This window comes from Equus quagga, chromosome 7 (genome assembly GCF_021613505.1).
Source record: "Equus quagga isolate Etosha38 chromosome 7, UCLA_HA_Equagga_1.0, whole genome shotgun sequence".
Lineage (NCBI taxonomy): Eukaryota > Metazoa > Chordata > Mammalia > Perissodactyla > Equidae > Equus > Equus quagga.
Window position 1 is genome coordinate 82,990,423 of NC_060273.1, and position 20,426 is coordinate 83,010,848.

At 37.2% G+C, this 20,426-nt stretch overlaps 2 protein-coding genes across 5 annotated transcripts in view; both read right to left on the minus strand.

Moving 5' to 3' along the window:
• Positions 1-3,745: 3,745 nt before the first annotated feature.
• On the minus strand, positions 3,746-11,912 carry CAMLG (calcium modulating ligand). 2 transcript variants are annotated; one of them, XM_046665689.1, is made up of 4 exons: positions 11,599-11,912; positions 9,452-9,912; positions 7,721-7,786; positions 3,746-4,369 (listed from the first exon to the last, which is right to left on the minus strand). In XM_046665689.1, exons 1-4 carry the CDS (start codon positions 11,768-11,770, stop codon positions 4,178-4,180), a joined length of 891 nt encoding a protein of 296 aa, XP_046521645.1. In that variant the 5' UTR covers positions 11,771-11,912; the 3' UTR covers positions 3,746-4,177. The 2 variants fall into 2 exon arrangements, with proteins under 2 accessions (XP_046521645.1, XP_046521646.1); XM_046665690.1 differs by lacking the exon at positions 7,721-7,786.
• Positions 11,913-15,431: 3,519 nt separating this feature from the next.
• Positions 15,432-20,426, minus strand: part of SEC24A (SEC24 homolog A, COPII coat complex component) — a 67,921-nt gene continuing 62,926 nt past the window's right edge. For all 3 annotated transcript variants that reach the window (XM_046665687.1, XM_046665685.1, XM_046665686.1), the window contains 3 exons: positions 20,179-20,271; positions 18,707-18,810; positions 15,432-18,425 (listed from right to left, as the gene is read on the minus strand). In XM_046665687.1, coding sequence (XP_046521643.1) covers positions 18,311-18,425; positions 18,707-18,810; positions 20,179-20,271 — 312 coding nt within the window. In that variant the 3' untranslated portion in view covers positions 15,432-18,310. The remainder of the gene's footprint in view (positions 18,426-18,706; positions 18,811-20,178; positions 20,272-20,426) is intronic.

Sequence of the window (20,426 nt, forward strand, 5' to 3'; positions counted from 1 at the left end):
CCATTCACTCCCATTCATTTATATTTATTGTTACGTGTCGGGCACGTGCTGGATCCTGGGGAGCTTACAATCTAGTGGGGGATATAGACATTACCAACAACACGAGCAGACGTAATGCAACAAGAAAGATTCCACCATAGGAGAGGGATTCAGAAAAAGAATTCCCTGAGGAAGTGACACTTGAGGTGAGATTTGAAGACTGAGTAGGAGTTAACTTGGTGGAGAAGAGAACCAAGAGCTAAAAACACATTTGCAAGATTATAATGGTTCTCAACATTACCTGCACTTGGAAGCTTTAATAAAAACAAAAACAAAAACAAGCAGGGGCCAGCCTGGTGGCATAGTGGTTAAATTGGACGTGCTCTGCTTCGGTTCTGGGCACTGACCTACATCACTCTTCAGCTGCCACACTGCAGTGGAGACCCACATACAAAATTTGCCCAGGGCAAATCTTCCTCAGCAAAAACAAAAAAAGAAAAATGCAAATGCTTGTGTTCCATCCTGATATTAGTTTAATTGGTCTGGAGTGCAACTTGCGCATTGGGAGTTTTCAAGCTTCCCAGGTGACTCTCAAGTAGAGTCAAGCTTGATGGCTCGCCTAGTGGAACACACAAATGTTGTTACAGCAGAAAGCTGTAATGGAGTTGGGTAGAGCCTCTCTTATTTACTTCACATGCCTCTGTACTATTTTACTTTCTTAAATATCAGGATGATAGAAAAGTTCTATATCTTGATTGTGGTGGTCGTTGGGTGAGTATGTTTGTCAAAATTCATCGAACTGTGCACGTTAAATTGGTGCATTTTATTGTACGTAAATTTCACCTCAAATTTCGTTTTCCTAAAAAATGAAATCAAGTTAAGACACCAAGACAAGCTTCTGCTCTTCCTCAGTGGCTTACTGCCCACCTGTGAGAGCATGCAGTCTATGCCAAGGGTAAGGAGGCCCTGAGCAAATATGGGACAGAACGGACACCAATGAGGGTTAGGTATCAGAGCCACTGTAAATTGCTTGTATGTTGGTTGAAGGTAAGGAGTATGGGTTTCAGTCTAAAAGAAATAGGAAACCACTAGCGTAAACAGTGGAGACACTGAGAAGTGGTCAGATTCTGGATGTTTTTGGAGGTAGCTCTCCAAACAGTAATTGATAAATTGGGTGTGAACTGTGAGGGAAAAGGGAGAATAATGATGACTCCGAGATTTTCAAGAAAGGTACTATGGATTCTGGCGAATTTACAGAGATGAGAAAGGCATGGGAGCAGCAGATTTGGCAGTAGAGAAATCAATCCTTCTGTTTCAGGGATGTGATGTTTGAGATGCCTTCTAGATATCCAAAAGGAAATAATGGCTACATAAGGGGATACAGTAGTCCCCCTTTACCTGCGGTTTCATGGTCCTAGGTTTCAATGTCCCCTGGTGACTGTCTGGGTTATCAGATCGACTGTCAAGGTATTGCAGTGCTTGTGTTCAAATAACCCTTATTTTACTTAACAATGGCCCCAAAGCTCAAGAGTAGTGATGCTGACAATTCCGATATGACAAAGAGAAGCCATAAAGTGCTGCCTTTAAGTGAAAAGGTGAAAGTTCTCAACTTTCTAAGGAAAGAAAAAAAATTGCATGCTGAGGTTGCTAAGATCTACGGTAAGGATGAATCTTCTATCTGTGAAACTATAAAGAAATTCGCACTAGTTTTGCTGTCATACCACAAATATGTATGTAGTATAGGAAAAAACATAGTATCTATAGGATTCAGTACTATCAGCAGTGTCAGACATCCACTGGGGGTTTTGGAATGCATCCCCCTCAGATAAGGAGGGACTACTGGATATGCATCTGGAGTTCAAGGGAGCAATAGAAGTTGGAGACATAAGGCTCATAAGCACTTTATAGAATGTAGAATAATATATGGTATTTGAAGGCATGGACCTGGATAAGGCCATGCAGAAGTTAATGTTACAGCTGGAACAGATTTTTAAAATCACATACTCAAATTTCTTGATTTTAAGCAAGAAAACTGAGAGTTGGGAAACAAATTTAATCCTGGATCAGTAACTTTTTGGAATCTAAACTGGAACCAGAACCCAGGCATCTGATACTCAGGCCAGAGCTCTTTCTGAGATACTTCATTTCTAACTCCTCTTAGAGAATACATTCACATGACAATTCTGACTGGCTTTTTACGCCCACAAATTCACAGCCCTTCTATGTCCTGGAAGAAGCTGCTTTATCTATTAGCATAGGTGAAAGAGTAATTATAGTGCACAGTATCTCCAATATACCACTTTTAGCAATCTGCCATGGCTTCCAAAGCAGATTTTGATTTGGATTAATTAACCCAGTTCCGAGTATCTCATAACCTTCTTGCTGTTTTTAGTACCAACTGTGATGCACATGTCCATTTACACAAGTGATCAGACTGAAAAGCTACTGACTGAAGACGTCACCTCTAAACAACCATCCTTGTGAATCTAGTTTTAACCCATATACATTTCAAGTCAGTGAAATTTCTAAATAAAATATTCTTTTTACTTATTCCAAACACTAAGAAACTTCCATTTCCATTTGATATTATTAAACACACTTGAGCAAATGATCAGGAAGATGCCAATTAGCTGCAGAGAAATAAGGGCATCAATAGACACAGATACCGTACAGCTCTTCTCTTTGAAATAAATTTGATAATGACCTACAATTACTAAAACTTGGCATGTGTCAACTGGCTAAACGGGGCCTTTTTGTTAAGAAATGAAAGAAGTAAACATGCAAGTGAAGACCACTAGCGTATTGGCAGGGAATGGGGAGAAAGTGACAAATCTAAGGATGCTTTCCAATCAACTAGATACTAGATTTGTCATGGAATCATGAAAAATTTGTGCTGATAATCTTAACCTAAGTCAGCAGAACAGACTTAAATTATTATACTTATTCTCCATTATTCTGGTTCAAAATAAAATGACAAAAATCAAGACTTTGTGAGTAATTAAAAAAAAAAGTATATGTTTTTAATATCACAAAGATTAACCAAATAAACCATACAAAAATCTGTAGGAAATGTAATTCCAAACAATATAACATTATGTTTTATACTTTTTTAAGAAGACAAATCTTCCAAATACGACAGTGTCACCAAGTTAGTTAAAAAGATATTTATGCTATTGGGTTGTATACTTCAATTTATTCTTCAAATCCCATTTTTATATCTAATCATTCTATTCTAGTTTGCCCAAAAAACAAACTTCTGAAAATTGAAAACTCAAAAGTGAAAATTTGGGGGCTGGCCAGTGGCACAGCAGTTAAGTGCACACATTCCGCTTCGGTGGCCCGGGGTTTCCTGGTTCAGATCCCGGGTACGCACATGGTGCCACTTGTCAAGCCATGCTGTGGCAGGCGTCCCACATCTAAAGTAGAGGAAGATGAGCATGGATGTTAGCTCAGGGCTAGTCTTCCTCAGCAAAAAGAGGAGGATTGGCAGCAGATGTTAGCTCAGGGCTAATCTCCCTCAAAAAAAAAAAAAGTGAAAATTTCCAATTCTGAGTTTGGTAATAAAAAATTCTCATAAATAAAAATTAAAGTAAAATAAAGATTTCATAAATACCTTCTAATTTCACATGTATGAATCTTAATAATTTCTTCCATTAAATATATGCACTGGAATAAAAATTAAGATATTGACTCAACAAGATAAGATAAAATTGGCTACCTTATTCAGTTCTCTTAAGTTAAAATGTGCAGACTTAACATTAGACAATTTCAGTTTCTTTCATTTTATTTTTAAAGATGGCTCCATTTCTTAGGACAGAACAACACAAATACAAGATACAGTCTTTGGACTGGCTGAGACCATGTTCATCTGGTAGCTTAAAAGCACTAGCTCAGCCCCCAAAAGAAGAATCACAAATCAGAGAAGTTAGGGAAAGGTGTAGACTAGGGATTCTAATTAAACAAGAAAAATCAATTAATGACATTGGTACTCTATTCATCACATCAGTATTAATACAAACTCAACCCTTTTAAATCAGGGAACCTGCCATTCCAATCCTAATCAAGTGGCTTTACAACCCCTATAAAGTAAAAGAATTACATAAAGGTGTAAACTGATTTGCCTCTTTAAATTAAAGACATTGCAATGTAGAAGAGAAATTCGACTTTTTAAAGCTTCTCCTTCTGAGTTCTGCAGGCTTCAGGGTACTTCAGAGCCCCAGTAATCAAGCAGTTCATGACAAAAGATAAAAGTGAAAAAGTAGACACAGAGATCTGTGAAAACTTCGCCCATTTTGCTATAGGTATCCATTGATCGATTTATCACTTCAGCAGGAATTCCAGATAACAGAAGCGCCGCTGTTAGCACCGTTGTCTTTATCTTCTTTTCACTCTGTATAGAGAAAGATTTAAATAAATCTTACAGCTTTCAGAAGACTTCTTAAGCTCTACAGAAACATTATCAGTGCTATTTTTGGCTAACTGATTTCAAAACTATTAATGAAGTTTCAAAACATCAATCAATAATATATCAACAAACGTTTACTGAGCATATAACATATAAAGCAGGAACCTGCTAGACAGTAGGGAAAAGACTGCTCTTGCTATCAAATGTTAAAAAAAAAGTCCTATCTTGGAAGCAAGTCATAAATAATGATTTAAGACATATACAACAGCCTAAGACAAAAACTGGATAAACATTACCAGACAGGATATAAATAACAGCTAAATGAATGACATGGATAATGTGTGCCATAGTGGCTCAAAGGAGATAGACATTCCTCCAGGGTTTTATGTATAAATAAAGCACAGGGAAGTATTTCAGGAGGAAGTGGAATTAAAAATAAGCCTTCAAGAATAAGCAAGATTTAGATGAGCAGAAGTGAGAGGAGAAATCTTTTTGTAAGGTAAGTCTCACAACAACAAAAGTCAGAAGAGTGCAAGGTGTACTGAAGGACAGGGAGTAATTTGCAAAAGAATAAAGGGAACATTCTGCAGAGCCCTAATTACAGTGCAAAAGAATTCACAGTTGATTACACATGCAATAGAATATCACTGAACAGCTCAGAGTATTTTGGAGGGGAGAGAGAACATTTATTTTCTAATACAATTTTCTAATGTCACTTTTTAAGAGATTCAAGGCTAAATTTTCATTTAATTTACTGATTTGGTATCACCAAATCCAGTCACATGTTTCAAAAATTTTTTAAATATAAAAAACTATAGTTACCCAAGAGACATCAAACCCTATGGCCACAAAAAGATTCATACAGGAAAGTTGTGGGGCTGGCCCAGTGGCACAGGGGTTAAGTTCGCACGTTCCACTTCGGCGGCCCAGGGTTCACCAGTTCGGATCCCGGGTGCGGACATGGCACCACTTGGCAAAAGCCATGCTGTGTGTGGTAGGCATCCCATGTATAAAGAAGAAGATGGGCATTGATGTTAGCTCAGGGCCAGTCTTCCTCAGCAAAAAGAGGATGATTGGCAGTAGTTAGCTCAGGGCTAATCTTCCTCAAAAAGAAAAAAAAGAAAGAAAGTTCTGGGGCCGGCCTGTGGCTGAGTGGTTAAGTTCTCACGCTCCGCTTCAGTGGCCCAGGGTTTTGCTGGTTCGGATCCCGGGCATGGACACGGCACTGCACATCAATGCATGCTGAGGCAGCATCCCACTATGCCACAACTAGAAGGACCCACAACTAAAAATATACAACTATGTACCAGGGGGCTTTGGAAAGACAAAGGAAAAATTTAAAAAAAAATAAAGTTCTTAGCTGCTTTAGTCGTAACAACCAAAGACTGGAAACAACCAAGATGTCCATCAACAGAAGATTAAAGAAATGGATATATTCACACGATGGAATATTATTCAGCCAAAAAGAAAAAGGGAATGAACCGCTGATACTCTCAACAACGTGGATGAATCTCAAAAATATTATGCAGAATGAAAGAAGCCTTGTACAAAAAAGTATGTACAGAAACAATCCCATTTATACGAACTATTAAAACAGGCAAAACTAATCTATGGTGGGAAAAAGAAAATTAGACGTTCAGGGTGTAGGGGCTGGGGATGCCTGGAAAAAGGCATGATGGAACTTCCTGACAGCAGTGTTCTCAACCTTGAAAGGATTTAGGTTTCCCAGGTTGTCAAAACTCATTAAATGGTATACTAAAGACCTGAGCATTTCACTGTATGAAAATTTTACCTTAAAGAAAAGAGTAAGAACCATAAACAAACACTGAATTGTAGTTAATATGTAAGTGAAATGTGTAAAGTATACTAATGTGTACATCTACAACATACTTTGAAATACATCAAGAAAAAAAGATGTATTGAAAATGGACAGAAAAGTGGATAGAGAGATGATAAATACAATGAAATGTTAATTATAGGATCTAGGTGGTAAGTATAAATGTGTGTTCACTGCACAATTCTTTCAACTTTTCTGTATTTAAAAACTGTTATAACAAAATGTTTTGTTGAGAGAAAAGTATACAGTATTCTCCATCCCTTTTCTCTCCCCCATTTACCTAGTAACCCATATATACTTCTATCACAAATAAGCAATGTTAATAGTTTCATGGAATATTCTTCCCAAGTTTCTTTATACATATACAAGCAAAATCAAATATATATTATTTTCCTCCTTTTTACAAAAAAAAAAGTATACTATAGATTCTATTCTGTATTTTGTTTTTTTCTCTTAACATTTATTGGCAAGCTTACCATTAACAGTATAGCGAGAGCTTCCCCCTTCTGAATGGATATGCCATAATTTTTTTTAACTAGTCACTTATTACTGGACATATAACTAGACACTTATTACTGGTTTCCAAACTTTCGCTACTACAAAACTATAATCACTGTTTCACGGATAAATTTCTAAACAAATGCTTTAATTAAAATTACATTTTTGGGGTAGGTCAATAAATACACATCTAATCATAAAAAAATGTATTAATAAAATTACATTTCTTTCTTTACTCTTTTACTTTGTGTATTTGACCTATCTGACTCCTCAAAAATATAAATGTTTCAAATCCATTAAAAACACACGAGGTCTATCAGTACATTACAAATGACTAAGCAAATAGCCAAGCAGCCATTTTTTAGCAAAAATCTCACACAAAGCTCAATCACACAAGGTTATCTTCTACACCAGCCAAGCCAAGTCCCATAAAAGTATGTATACATCTGTAGGCAAGCAGACCAGGCAAAGATGGACACGCCCCATGATTCTGTTTTGCAATCTGAGCCAAATATTTCTTGCAAATATCTGGCCCTCAACATTAAAGATAAAGTGTATTGTTACTAAGTGTCCAGTAAAGACCAAAGTAAGATAACTGAACCCATTTTAAAATTAATTTCCTTTATTATAGATAAAATGTATTACTAAATTTACTCAGTAATTAAATTGAACACTTTCTTAGACAAGTACTATTCAAACACTGTCAGACGATTTCATGAGGTTTCTTTCTCCTAATCCATGGTGGACTAACATTTTTGTAAAACACAATAAAAATGTTATGGCAATGTCAAACTGCCACAAAAGTTTCTAATTACTCACTTTCTGAACTTAACTCATTACAAAAGGAAACAAATAGTTTGAAGATCAGCGCTGGTGGTCCAATTACACTTTGGTAGCACTAATTCAGACCATAAATACGACTAACTTTTGAGAAGTTCTTAAAATTATCTAGTCATTAATCTAAATACATCACCATAATTTAGAAAAAAAATTTAATTTACCTTGGGAAAATATTTGTATAGTCCCATGTATGCAAGTTGTAAAGTAAGAAATGGAGCAAATATGGACTGTGAAGATAGAAGATAAAATTATATATTTCCAATATAATCATTCACAAAAAAACACAATAAATTAAACTAACAACAGTTATCAAATTCCAAACAAAAAAACTGTAATAAAATATTTAATTGTAGCAGCTGAAAGTAGTCTTGTTTCTGCAGAAGGGTGAAGAAAATAAAGAAATTTGATTTCCTTATCATAAAACATGTTTCTCAAGCTGTCACATTCTTTTAATGTCCCCAACAATGTCTTCTCTCATAAAAACTTATCTTTTAAATGATTTAAAGTAGTTAATGGTGATAGATGCATATGTCATGCAGTAACATCTCTCTCATCTAGAGGTAACTAACTGACAATTTGAAAGCACAAGTAAAGTGCCCAGTACTTGAGATGCCATACGTTCCTCAGTCTTTGGGGCAAGGCAGTAACTCATATAGCTACATCTCCGGCCCTCAAATGATGAGCTACTCTTACTACAGATAAAATGACTCGGTTATCTTGATTTTCACACAATAAAATAAAATAAGATCAAAATAATACTTAATTTACATAATCATTTCTAAAATTAAAAATATAATGGAGTGAAGGAGCAAACATTACTAGAGGGGAAGTACAGTGAGAGCAATGAGAAATAATAGTTGAAAATCTGATAGCAAAGAAAACCAGAAAGCCAAAAAACCTCACACAAAAATGAGACACAAAAATAGGACATAACTTTAAAAGCAGGAAAGCACAGAGCCCTTCAGATAAGGAAAAAAAGCAGCTACATGTCACACTAAATGCTGAAAGCTGACAATTTATCATCACACACAAAAAATCAAGTCTGTTAAACAGATGCTCTTTAAGAAAAGATTTGCATATAAATAGATTTAAAAAAATTTTTGCTTAATAATATCTTATCTGTAAAATTTACTTATGCGCCTAGTACTTGGTAGGTATTCTTAAAATGTCTACTGAATGGAAATATCTCAAAGAGCAAGACACTGAACTATGAGCTATGCTTTTCTGCATTCCTCCACACACTGTAAAACATAAAGATCAGTAAATCCCAACTTTCAATGAACAGCCTTTGGCTGAAAGTCAAATGGAAGCCTTTGTACCTGAAAGTACAAAGAAAATGGACTGCCATAACACTACAACATTATAAAAGCTAAAATGCCTTCTGAACCATAGAAAAACTACATCACGTTCAGGACCACAGGAACTGCATTTTAACATTTCAAATTATTTAAAAAGTGTTAATTAACATCTACTATATGTCAGTATCAAAGATTCCCTTTGGTTTTGGAATGAAACTGCCTGGGTTTCACCCTAGCTGCCACTCAGCAGCTGTGTGACCTTGGGCGAATGATTTAACCTCTCTGAGTCTTCACTCCCTCATCTATAAAACACAGATTCAAACGATACCTAGTTCATAACAATAAGGATTAAATGAATTAATATATAAAGCACTTAGAATAGTACCTAGCATGTAGAAAAAGTTTAGCAATATTATTAGGGTCTGTATTTAATCAGAACACCTCATTCTATCACTAAGGTGAATAGCAGTTTATAATACATCTCCAAATAGCCACGTGAATCTGGTAAATATAAAGTTAATATTGGCAATGAATTCTGTGGATTAAAAGCACTCATTATTATAACAAATTTGCATTTTCCATTATGTTTCTTACCAAGTATTTGCAAACAAAAGCTCTGACTCCAAAGGCAAGAAGAGCACATCCCACCAATCTAAATATTCGAAAAGAGTCAAATTCTTCTGTTGTATTTCCATCCTCTTGATTGGGTTTTTCACTAATCAGCTGTTTCCTGAGCTTCATTGCTTCTTCAAATCTGGAGAGATACTGTTCTAGGCCATGGCGAGAACCCCTCTGAACAGTGTCCGCTGTCAGGTCCCCTCTGTTCCGCTGCCGGAGCTCAAGGCTCACGTCACTGCTGCACTCAGGTGGTTTAATGAAAGAGTCCAATTTGTCTCCCAGCTGAGTCCCCTTTACCTCGGCCACACCGCTCGCCTGGTCAGTTGTTCCTGTACTGACCGAATCACCCAGCACTACTCGCTTTGAAACTGAAGGAATGGTGAGGGAGTTCAGTTTATCACTGTCCTGCTGCTTTGATTTTGTTTGACTTTCTTCTTCTGAGAAAAGAAATTTAGAAGCCTTATGTATTACATACTGGCAAATACCTTTCATATTAATATTAAAAAATATGCTGCTGCAGCTAGAACTCTGCAGTCTGAATCTAAATTAATGCTGATTCTGCAGGAAAAAATAAACTAGTTCCTCTACACCCTCAAAATATATCACCCAAAAAGAGTATTCCTGCAGAAGACAGAATCCAAGCTTTCTGGGCAGAAGATAAGAATAGTACACAAATTGGGAAAGATAGTCAAGGATGGAGAAGGCTATAAACACAAGTTTTCATGGATAATATAGCCCAGAAGTATGACTGCATTGGCTGTTCTAGCTTATTTGGTTAAAAATATAGAATTATCAATGCTTTTTAAAATCTGTATTTACATATTAGATTTCTGAATGCTGAGTGTGTCAGCATAGGGTGTGGCATATCCTTCAGCTATGTTTACGTAATCCTTCTACGGTCGTCAGGGAGCCGTCAGTAGGTACTTAAGCAGTTTTAGGATGCTGTTCTGGTTTAAAACAAAACAAAAACCTTAACTGACATATAAAAGTTTCAAAGCAAGAGAACAAAATACAGAATGTACCTTGAGAAAGATAATGCATGCTTTGGGAAAGAATAAATATCCTGCTATTAATCATTAAAGGAAGAAATGCGTCTTCTATCTATTATTCTAGGAGAATCTGAAATAGTGCTCTTACCTCTCCATAGTTTCCAGCCGAAAACCTGTGAACTGTTTAAAAGTTCAGAGCTATATATGTAAAGCCCGACAGGGCAGAAATCATAAGGTCTAAGGAGCTTCAACCAGTGACTAACGGCCAATTACTAAAGGCAAGACTCAATGGAAACTTAGAGAACACCAGCACATACTAAGTGTTCAATCAATATTCACATGAAAAAAAAATTTAAGAAACTCATTGTACACGTCACTGGGGGAGAAATGAAGAAAGCTCTTTAGGGTTAAACGCAGCTCCTGACATCAATCACCTCGATCTCAGCACACTAGGAGAGCAGACCTCGGCTGGGCACGTCCCACTTGTTGGGTCTAATAAAAGAATGGTCGCTCCGAATTTTTTGACCTGTTTTAGAAGGGCTGTAGATGACCAGTGTTGAGGGCACTGAACACAAACAGAAGGATATGACCACAAGAGTCCCTGATCCACGTAGGAAGGACTAGGGGACAGTTCAGGAAAGACAAGCTTACGTGGGCCGACAGAGTTACAGCAAAAGGCAGAAGGCGGCAGACGCTAGGGGAGGCAATGGAAGGGAGAGCAAAGAAAGGAAAGCAATCTTCCTGCGGGGCACAACAGACAGAGCAGTCTGCATGGGGATAAAATGTACGCCCCACAAGAGAGGCGAGGGGGCGAGGAAGAAAGAAGGGGCTGTCTCATGGTACCTGGGCAGAGGGCACCACGGCTGAGGGACTCAGGAGCGAGGGCTTCGCAGCCCGCGGTGGAGGTGGGGACAACCTCAGGGCAAAGCCTCCGGAAAAAAACAGGAGAGCGACTAGAAATGTCCGGGGTTAAGAAGTGAGAACCTGGGACATCACCTAAGGAGCAGGGAGAGCGCGGAGGTCAGAGAGCAGGGCCTGGTCAAAAGGGTCCAGCGGGTGGAGGAGGGAAAGGAAGAATGATCCTCAAGACTCGAAGGGGTGGGCGGGAGCCTGAGGGGAAACCGAGGTCCTCACCCGCGCCGCTCCCGGGCCTGTGAAAGCCCATGATCCGGTTGATGCGCTGTTCCGAGTTCATGAGCAGCTTTCTCCGCCGCAGCTCGGCCCGACGCTGGGAAGCCGACAGGCCTGAGCCCGCCGGGGCCCCGGGCCGGTCCCCGCTGTCAGTAGCGACGTTCATCGGCTCCATCTTCCCCTCCGCAATCACGGAGCGGTGACGAGAGTCCTGGCGGGGGCGGCGGCGGCGCTGATGACTTGAGGCCGGGCCGCAGAAAGCGCGTCCGCCCCCAGCGTAGCCTCGCCCCTCGAGCGCCAGGCCGGAGGCTGACGGCTAAGCACGCGCGCCTCCCGACCGAATCCCTCGCGAGACATGCGCCGCCATCTTGGATGAGGGCAGAGCCGGCTGCCCCAGGCTCTCCCGCCTTGGCTGGCTCTTGCTCCTCTTCCCAGCCGCCAGGCTCCCCTGCTGTTCACTCGGAGGTGAAGGAAAGCGTCACCCAACCTCACGAACAGGAAAAAACTAGGGGTAAGCGTCAGAGACTACTACCAGGAAGCAAAATGGAGGATGCGGCAGCAGGCGCTTGCTTCCAGTGACCTTCTGCGGCCTCGCTTATAGGCCGCGGCGATACGTAACTCTGGGAGCGACGCCTTAGGAGCGTTGCGTTTGGGGTTTGTGCTCGGTGCTGATTCCGCTTCTTAAACTGCTGTTCTCCCGGTTCGCGCCTAGTTGTTCCAGCCTTTCTTCACGTCTTTGTTCAAGACCTGCCCCGGGAAGCCTTCCTCGTCCGTTCTGTTTACATTGCCACCCCCTCAACACTCCCTGTTCTCCACATCTGCTTTATTTTTCTCTTAAACATGTGTAAGTGACTACAAACTAAATTTTCTTATTTTGTGTATTGTCTGTTTCTCGCTGGCTAGAATATCACCTCCATGAAGACAAGCACTGTGTTTTGTTCACGGCGGCAACTCCCAGAAGAGTGTGAGCGCCCAGCGGGGCCCGCTTATCCCTTAGGCAGTATGGAGGGCCCGCGATGGTCTTAGGGGCCCAAGAATATGTTTTAATTACTTTTAAAATCAGAATAAAAGTGTAATGATAGTATATAATACTGAATCCAGCCTGGATTATAGTCGTCCTTATACCAACACAGGCGGAAGGAGCGCAGTAAGCTAAGTGCCTGGGACCCACGAGTCTAATACAGCCGTGGCGCTCAGAAATGATTAAGTGAATGAGTAACTGTGAAGGAATCGAATCTTCTGTCAAGCCTTGCCGAGAGGGCAAGGGCACTATGGCCTGAACCTGAGGCTGCAGAGGGTGGAAGCAGCTTAGTGGGCCCCCTGTAATGAAGCCTGCTGCACAGTCACACCCAAACTCAGGAAGCGGGTGAAACCCCACTTAGACAAAGTAATAAAATATTGTAATTAACTGTTAGTCACCTGACCCCGTCCCAGACAGAAAAGGAGTTTGAGAAAAATGTTAAAAAAAAAAAAAAACCCAAACAAACAACTTATCTTTGGGATTCAACAACATAAGGAGATCACGTATAAACAATGAACTTTCTCACTTGATTGGATAAAAGCTAAATCCTAGGGACATGCCTTAGTTAATTTTTTTTTGCTGAGGAAGATTAGCCCTGAGCTAACATCTGTGCCGGTCTTCCTCCACTTTACGTGTGGGACACGGTCACAGAGTGGCCAAGGAGTGGTGTTATGTTTGCACACGGAATGCGAATCTCAAACCCGGCTGCCAAAGCAGAGCACGCTGAATTTAACCACTATGCCCTGGGTGGCCCCCCTCGTGAATGATTTTACAGTATTAGAAGAGGTTCCTCTGCATATCTGTACAGTTCTATTTCTCTGAGCCCCAGACTGTGCTTTAAAAAAATTCTACCACTGAAATAAGTAGTAACAAATGTGCAGAATTTGATGAGGTACAGTCCTGGTGAGTCAAGACCAAATACAATTCCGGGATAAACAAAAGATTTTTGTCATTTGAGAGAGCCTGTAGAAGCCAAATGAAAATTTTGGTTCTTCAGATAGTGTTGTGTTGATGTATGATGACTCATTCAGTTGGGTGCAAATTAAAAGTGTCCCAGTCTTCATATTACATGCTTATTTCTGAAGAACCATTTCCTTGTGAGGTATGTGTAGTTTATTAAACTTCCTGGTACTTCTCAGTGGTACATGTGATTCTTTCATAAATGATATGCTTACTTACAACTTGTATTAATTTGTCTTTCTCACTAGAGAGGGAGGCTGTCCCTTTTCTCTTTTTTTTTAATTTACCACTTTGCCCCAAGCCTACCACTGATAGCACTGATTAATCTTACCTGAATAGTTGCAGATATTTTTCCTTTAGAGGAAGTGTTAAAACTTGGCATTTTCAATGAGTTTTATGTATAATTTTTATTTGATCTTGCATTGTGTACATAGGGTAATATTAATACTTTATTGATAAATAGATACAAAGCTGAACAGATTGAGTCATAACTGATAAAACTAGAATTCAGTTTCTGGGGTTAAATTTAGGCAGTAAATTCATGCTTGGACCCCTCTCTATTCCACACAGCGAGAACAATAACAGTTAAAGATATAAAGGGAAAAAAAGAAATAGCTGGACTCAAAAACAAGAGAAACATCTCAGCAGATCAAATATGAGGAACACAAAGCCTTGTGGAGTGGTCAGGTGCTTGCTGGGCTGCAAGTCCAAAAGCAGGCAATGGTGGCACATTCTATGGGGTAAGGAGCCCTGAAAGTGCTCCACATGAACCATGGGGAGACAGGCCAAACTGACTGCCTGAGGTCAGCCCTCCCTCCAAAAATCTTCAAATGTCATTTGCTTTTGACCCACATAGCCTTGGACTGCAGCTTTATAAATAGGGAGGCAGCAGAGAGGGCAACCACTAGACTTTCCACTGTTGTTGACTGGAATGGTGATATCCCCAAATCACTGCAGGACAGGAGCCCTAAATCACCACTAGCAGCCCTAGTTTTGGTGAAGGGGCCGGGAAATGCAATTAAAAAACCCATTCTTAGGGAGAGGGTGAGGGAAAGCTTGACAGAGAGAGATGAGCTAAAACGAAAATAAAAACCCTCCCACTCAAATGAGCCTACAAACCCAAATTCTAGCAAACATGTAGAAATACAAAATTTAAATTCTGCCAGCCAAATTAAAAATTGGAATTGGAATTCACTGCAGAAAGAATTTTATAGAAGTTTTAATACATTATTAAAAAACAGGCAGAAATGAATCAAAAATAGATGGATATAAAAAAAATCTTGAAAATAAAAAATGTAGTTATGCAAATATAAAATTCAGTAGATGAGATTAAACTCCAAAGTGGACACAGTCACAAGAGGAATTCTGAGGGTAAAAAAAAGAATAGATGAAATGACAGAAAGGCAAATATTTTAACAGAAAGTAGCTTCATATGTCAAATAAAATTTTTTAAAAATAGATGAAAATTTTCCAGAATTGAAGATGGACAAGGATCTTCAGATTAAAGTGTGCTCTGGAAAACAAGCAGGATAAACAATAAACTCAGAGTAGTAAAACTATAGAATATTAAGGATAAAAATCTTAAATGCTAACAGATTATCTTCAAGTGAACAATTAGACTGACACTAGGCATCTTATCTATAACAAAAGGGTCCAGAAGATAATGGAGTGTATCTTAAACATATTGAGAATTAAAAAAAAAAGAGAAAACTTTCAATCTAGAATTTCAAACCCAGCGTGAAGGATTCAGTTTATGACCTCTCAGACAACAGTTTCCTTAACTTGGATGTACAACATAGCACCACTCAGTGATGGGCAAGTTATTCCTATCACTTTAAATAACTAGTACTATATATAAGCTCTTTCAATTAACTTTATTGAATAGCCAAATTGATAAGTTAGCACAGTTCAAACAATTATTTGCATGGGTTACAAATGACTTTTTTTTTTACAGGAATAAAACAGTGAAAATTACAAACTGTAAAAAGGAAGACAAATCTTGTCTCTAACATTTCAGAGAAGCAAGATTTAACACACCACATTGAAGAGCAATACATATTTGAATTTGAGAACAAGAATTTAATGTTACAGTATTATACACTACTTTACAAAATTAAAATTTCTATATAAGGATTTTATTTGTAAAGTTAACAAAATCTTGAAATCACATTTGGTGGTCCCCTAGATAATAGCTGTTATGCATCTTTGATAAGAAATAAATCTTTTATTCTAATTATTGTAAAACAGTCTATTAGACTCAATACATTAAATTAAAACAATGAAATATATGCAAACTAAAATAAATGGTACAGCTTGAGTGAATATTAATGTCAGACTTACAGAAATGTTATTTTAAAAATCCTAGAAATTAGAAAAATAGAGTATTTTTATGGTAGAACTGCCATGCTCAGATTTAAATACCAAGATTGCCCTTGTCTGTTACTTTAGTAGTTGTAGATCTGTAGAAAATTCAAGGATCTTTCATAATTTACAACTACGATAAAAAAAATATGGCATAGTGTAAATATTAGTTGCTTTACATTAAAAAGAAATACAAGATGATATAGCAGGTAGTACCCTACTGCAAAAAACAAAAACAAAAACAAATCAAACTAAAAAACACATTATATTGCAAAAAATAATTGCTTAATATCACCATCTCCAAAAAGTTCATTCATTCCCTCATTATCTGGAGAACAAATATTGTGAATCCTAATCCTAACTAAAGTCATGTTTTTTATGACCTGGTTATTATAAAATTATTCTGGATTGCACGTTACACAATATCTAAAATAATTTTTTAAGTAAATTTGTGAAATATACTAACAAAGCATGTGGTAATAACAAGAGTCATACCCACTTAGGGATGAAGTGAGGCACAAGGAAGATTATTGTCCCTAGAAGCACAAACTTTTCCCTCTGGAAGATACGTTACTACTATTAAGAAAGGACCTACAAATATCCACATTTAAAATTCACATTAAGAAGAGAATTTTAGTTATTTTAAGAAACATCAGTGCATAATAATGACTCAGTTTCTTTAAAAGAGGGGAAAATATGCATTTATTTTAATTTGCTACAATTTGAAAATTGCTTCCTAATAAATGAAGCAGCTTTCAATAAAATTTCCAGTTCTATGTACCACTTGCATACTGAAAATAAACCTTAACACTGCTTAAGGGAGATGATATTTTTGTAAAACAATTATTCTGATCTGGCTGGCAAGCAGTAGTGTATACTCTAGTGGGACCTGCTTCTTCCCTATCCCAAAGCAACTCAGTTAAAGTTAGCTCATATTGATGTAAACCTGAAAGTTACTATTTCATTGGTGATCATATTAGACCAAGATTGTAAACACATTTTTCTAACCCATTAAAACAAAGAAACAAAAATCTTTCATCAAGTATTACACATGAGCATCTTTTACTTTAAGAAGTTCATACAAGACAAGATGAATCTGTGAAAACTGGGCCAAACTCTTTTACAGATATTCTATCACAGCACTTTAAATATACAGATTTATAATTTACCTATTTGTAAACAAAATTCACTTAATGGTTTTGACTTTAATATTTCTCTGGCTGAATCAAAAAAACCAGTCTCTTGAGCATGTTCAGAAATCAAGTTTCTTTCATAACTTCAACATATTGGATTTGTGTAATCTTAACATTCACCAAATCAAACAGCAGCATTCATGCTTTAATAAGTTTTAATATCCATGAATAAATATTTTATGAGCGGCTTCCAATTTAATTACTAAACTCCTTAGGAAAATGTTACTGATGCATTTGAGACAGTATTTAAGAAACCTTTAATTTCTTTCATTCATCCTCATTTCACCAATATAACACTTTTATTATACATCACAGAGCAGAAATGTACCAAACAAAACCCACTTAAAGGATCAAGAAAACTAAAGTGTCTCATCTCCCTATTATCTTTGCCAGTCCCAACGTATTTATGAAGATGGTTCAGATTCTTTTCACTGCAGAGTAAGTTAGTGTGTCCAAGTCTTCTGCAATCAAATTGAAAACTACTTATAGTTTTCACTTCAAACCAAAGTGACTTTGTTCTTCAAGTATAGAGAATACTGACAGATTTTAAAGCTTGACTGTATTATTTCATAGTCTTCTCAACCTAGAGTTAGTTTATTCTAGTTTTAGTAATATGATGATCCTTTTTCTTTTCTTCCTTAAAAGAGAGGAAAAAAACAGGTGTGGGGAATGGATTTTAGTTTTTCTACATACTATTTACTTCTGAAATTTTTTGATTTTAAAACGATCATTATCAATGATCTTGGATTTGTAACTTCCCTGCAACACTTAGTCTTGTGAGGTTTTAAATGTAGCAGCCAAAAATTCAGGAAAAAAAATGAGAAATATACATTTGGAACACAGAAGTCTTTATTTTACAAAATGTACTTTGCCTTTGCAATATTGTCTCATCTTATTTCAATCCATAACAACTCAAACATAATTGGCAGCGAAGGAAAAAAGGTATCCGATGATATATATATATATACTTTGATTTGAAAAATACAGTATTTCAGAGTTGCACGTTTGATTCTCTGCTGTGGTCCTTTATTTGCTATAGTTTGTTGAAATCACAGTGAGAACATATAATCATCACATTAGTCCACAAACCTAATAGAAAAGGAGGGTATTACACATTCTCAGGTGTTTTGCACTACTGTGACTTTCCTTAGAAATAACTAAGTCAAGTCTCTTCATGTGTTCATTTATTCACTTGCTGTTGTATATGCAAGAGGAATTCATAGTATGATAATGCAGATTCTGTTCTGTCTTCTACCATATTTTGAAGGAAGTTTGCTTTCATTGGACTCTCATCCCTTAGGAATAAAAGACAAAATATTTATGTACATTAGATAAAATGTAATAGTAAAATAAACAGTGGATTTGTCATGAGGCTGTTGACACATTTTTTACTAACAACTAGATATAAAGCATAATTTAGTACTATTTATTGAAAATTCTTTTTCTTTCTTTTTTTTCCTATATTCTTCTAAAGGGTGTGCTTAAGCAATAGGTCACATATATCTATGACTCAAAACAGGTCCCTGCAAGGCCAAACAAATTGTTTCACAATTAGCAAATGAAAAATTCAACTTACCTTATTACATAAAGTATTGGGAAAAATGGTCTCTGATCTCTAAGCCAAGAGATAAAAGCTATTGTTCTGGCAGATTCTGGTGTATCAAGTTCCGGAAGGTCTGTCTATTAAACAAAAACCAATAATATCTAACTTACTTTAATCATATATCTAATGTATCATCTACAGTGCTTCCCAAACTTTGTCATCTACATGAATCACGTGGGGATCTTGCTGACCTGCAGATATTGATTTAGGAGGTGTGCGGAGGGGCCTAAGAATCTACATGCCACAATTTTCTAGTGAGAGGTAGGCAAACTTCTTAAAGGGGCAGACAGTGAATACTTTAGGTTTGCAGGTCATTTGGCCTCTGTTGCAACTCGTCAACTCTGCCTTTGTTTCACTAAAGTAGCCATAGACAATACACAAGTGAATGGACATGGCTATGTTCCAATAAAACTTTATTTACAAAAACAGCTGGCAGGCCCCCTTGGGCATAGTTTGCCCAGCCCTGAGCCCTGATCTAGAAGAACATCCTACCTCTTCATTTTATTATGACATCTAGAATTGATTGAATCATTCAGGCAGTTGTTACAAATATGACAATTTCTTATCTCGTTACTTAAAATGCCTAGTCATCCAGACCAGTAGTTTTACTCAAAGCCTGAAAGCTAGTGCTTTTCTTAGTTATAATCCTGACCTATATGTCTTTTAAATACATGAATCTCCTAATGACATCTATGAATGGAGTTAAACCCATAATATGAAAAAATGCTAACATAAAACACATATTCCAAAGTTGGCAACAAACTGAGAGTAGGGACTAAACAATTGACACTAAATAAGACCATGTTATAATTAATTATAACTTCAAAATTCAAAACTATTCAAATGCTATAAAGGTTAACAAATGCTTTCTTATGGATTATTTCAATTAGTCCTCCATAAGCAACAGCATTCTTGTTTTACAAATGAGGCTGTTAGTAACTTGTCAGAGGTCACAGAGCTAGTGATAGAGTCCATTACTTTCTTCAATAATCAGTATTAATCCAACTGACACTGATTACAAGTCATTTGCTCGTGTAGCAATTAGCTTAGTTTTTTCTCCAAAGCAGCAGTTAAAAGGACCCTACTAAAGAACAATGAAATCACTTGTCAAAAACACAAAACCCAAAAACAAAAAAGCCATAACACTAATGCCAATTGTAGCAAACTATTTTTTTGCCATTAAATTCATTACTTTCTCCCTAAAATAGTATACTGTCAGACACATAAGAACAGATAAGTCAGTGATGCAAAATAACCTGAAGAACACCTTTAAAACAAAAAATGAGTATTTTCAATTGGAAGAGAAACATAATCTGTGGGAACATTTTCTTTTTTGGAAAAGCTTTTAGTATTATGCTGTGCTTTCAAAACGGGATATTTGTGTTTTGGCCACATTTGAAACACTCTTTAAATCTACTACAATCATTACAATAAGACAGTCTTACCATAGTCTGTGGAATTAACGCATAGTTTTGAACTCCTAGAACTTGGCTGAGAAAATTCTGTCCACAATTTTTTCCAACCCAAAGCATCAGTACCTGGGGACAGAGAGAAAATTATTTTAAGATATAGTGTAACAGTGAGCTGTTGACTCACCTTTACCACTGAGTATGTTTTAAAAGACCAAAATGATGAGTAGGTCTAGTGAGATTGTACAGCCTTCAAGTGAACTAACAGTAACTACTATTTACCA

Coding starts and splice junctions, on each gene's coding strand:
- CAMLG (XM_046665689.1), bottom strand. CDS start 11,770: ATGGAGCCGATGAACGTCGCTACTGACAGCGGGGACCGGCCCGGGGCC. Junction 9,913..11,598: donor CAGGCCCGGGAGCGGCGCGG/GTGAGGACCTCG, acceptor TTCTTTTCTCAG/AAGAAGAAAGTCAAACAAAA. Junction 4,370..7,720: donor TATACAAATATTTTCCCAAG/GTAAATTAAATT, acceptor TTCTCTATACAG/AGTGAAAAGAAGATAAAGAC.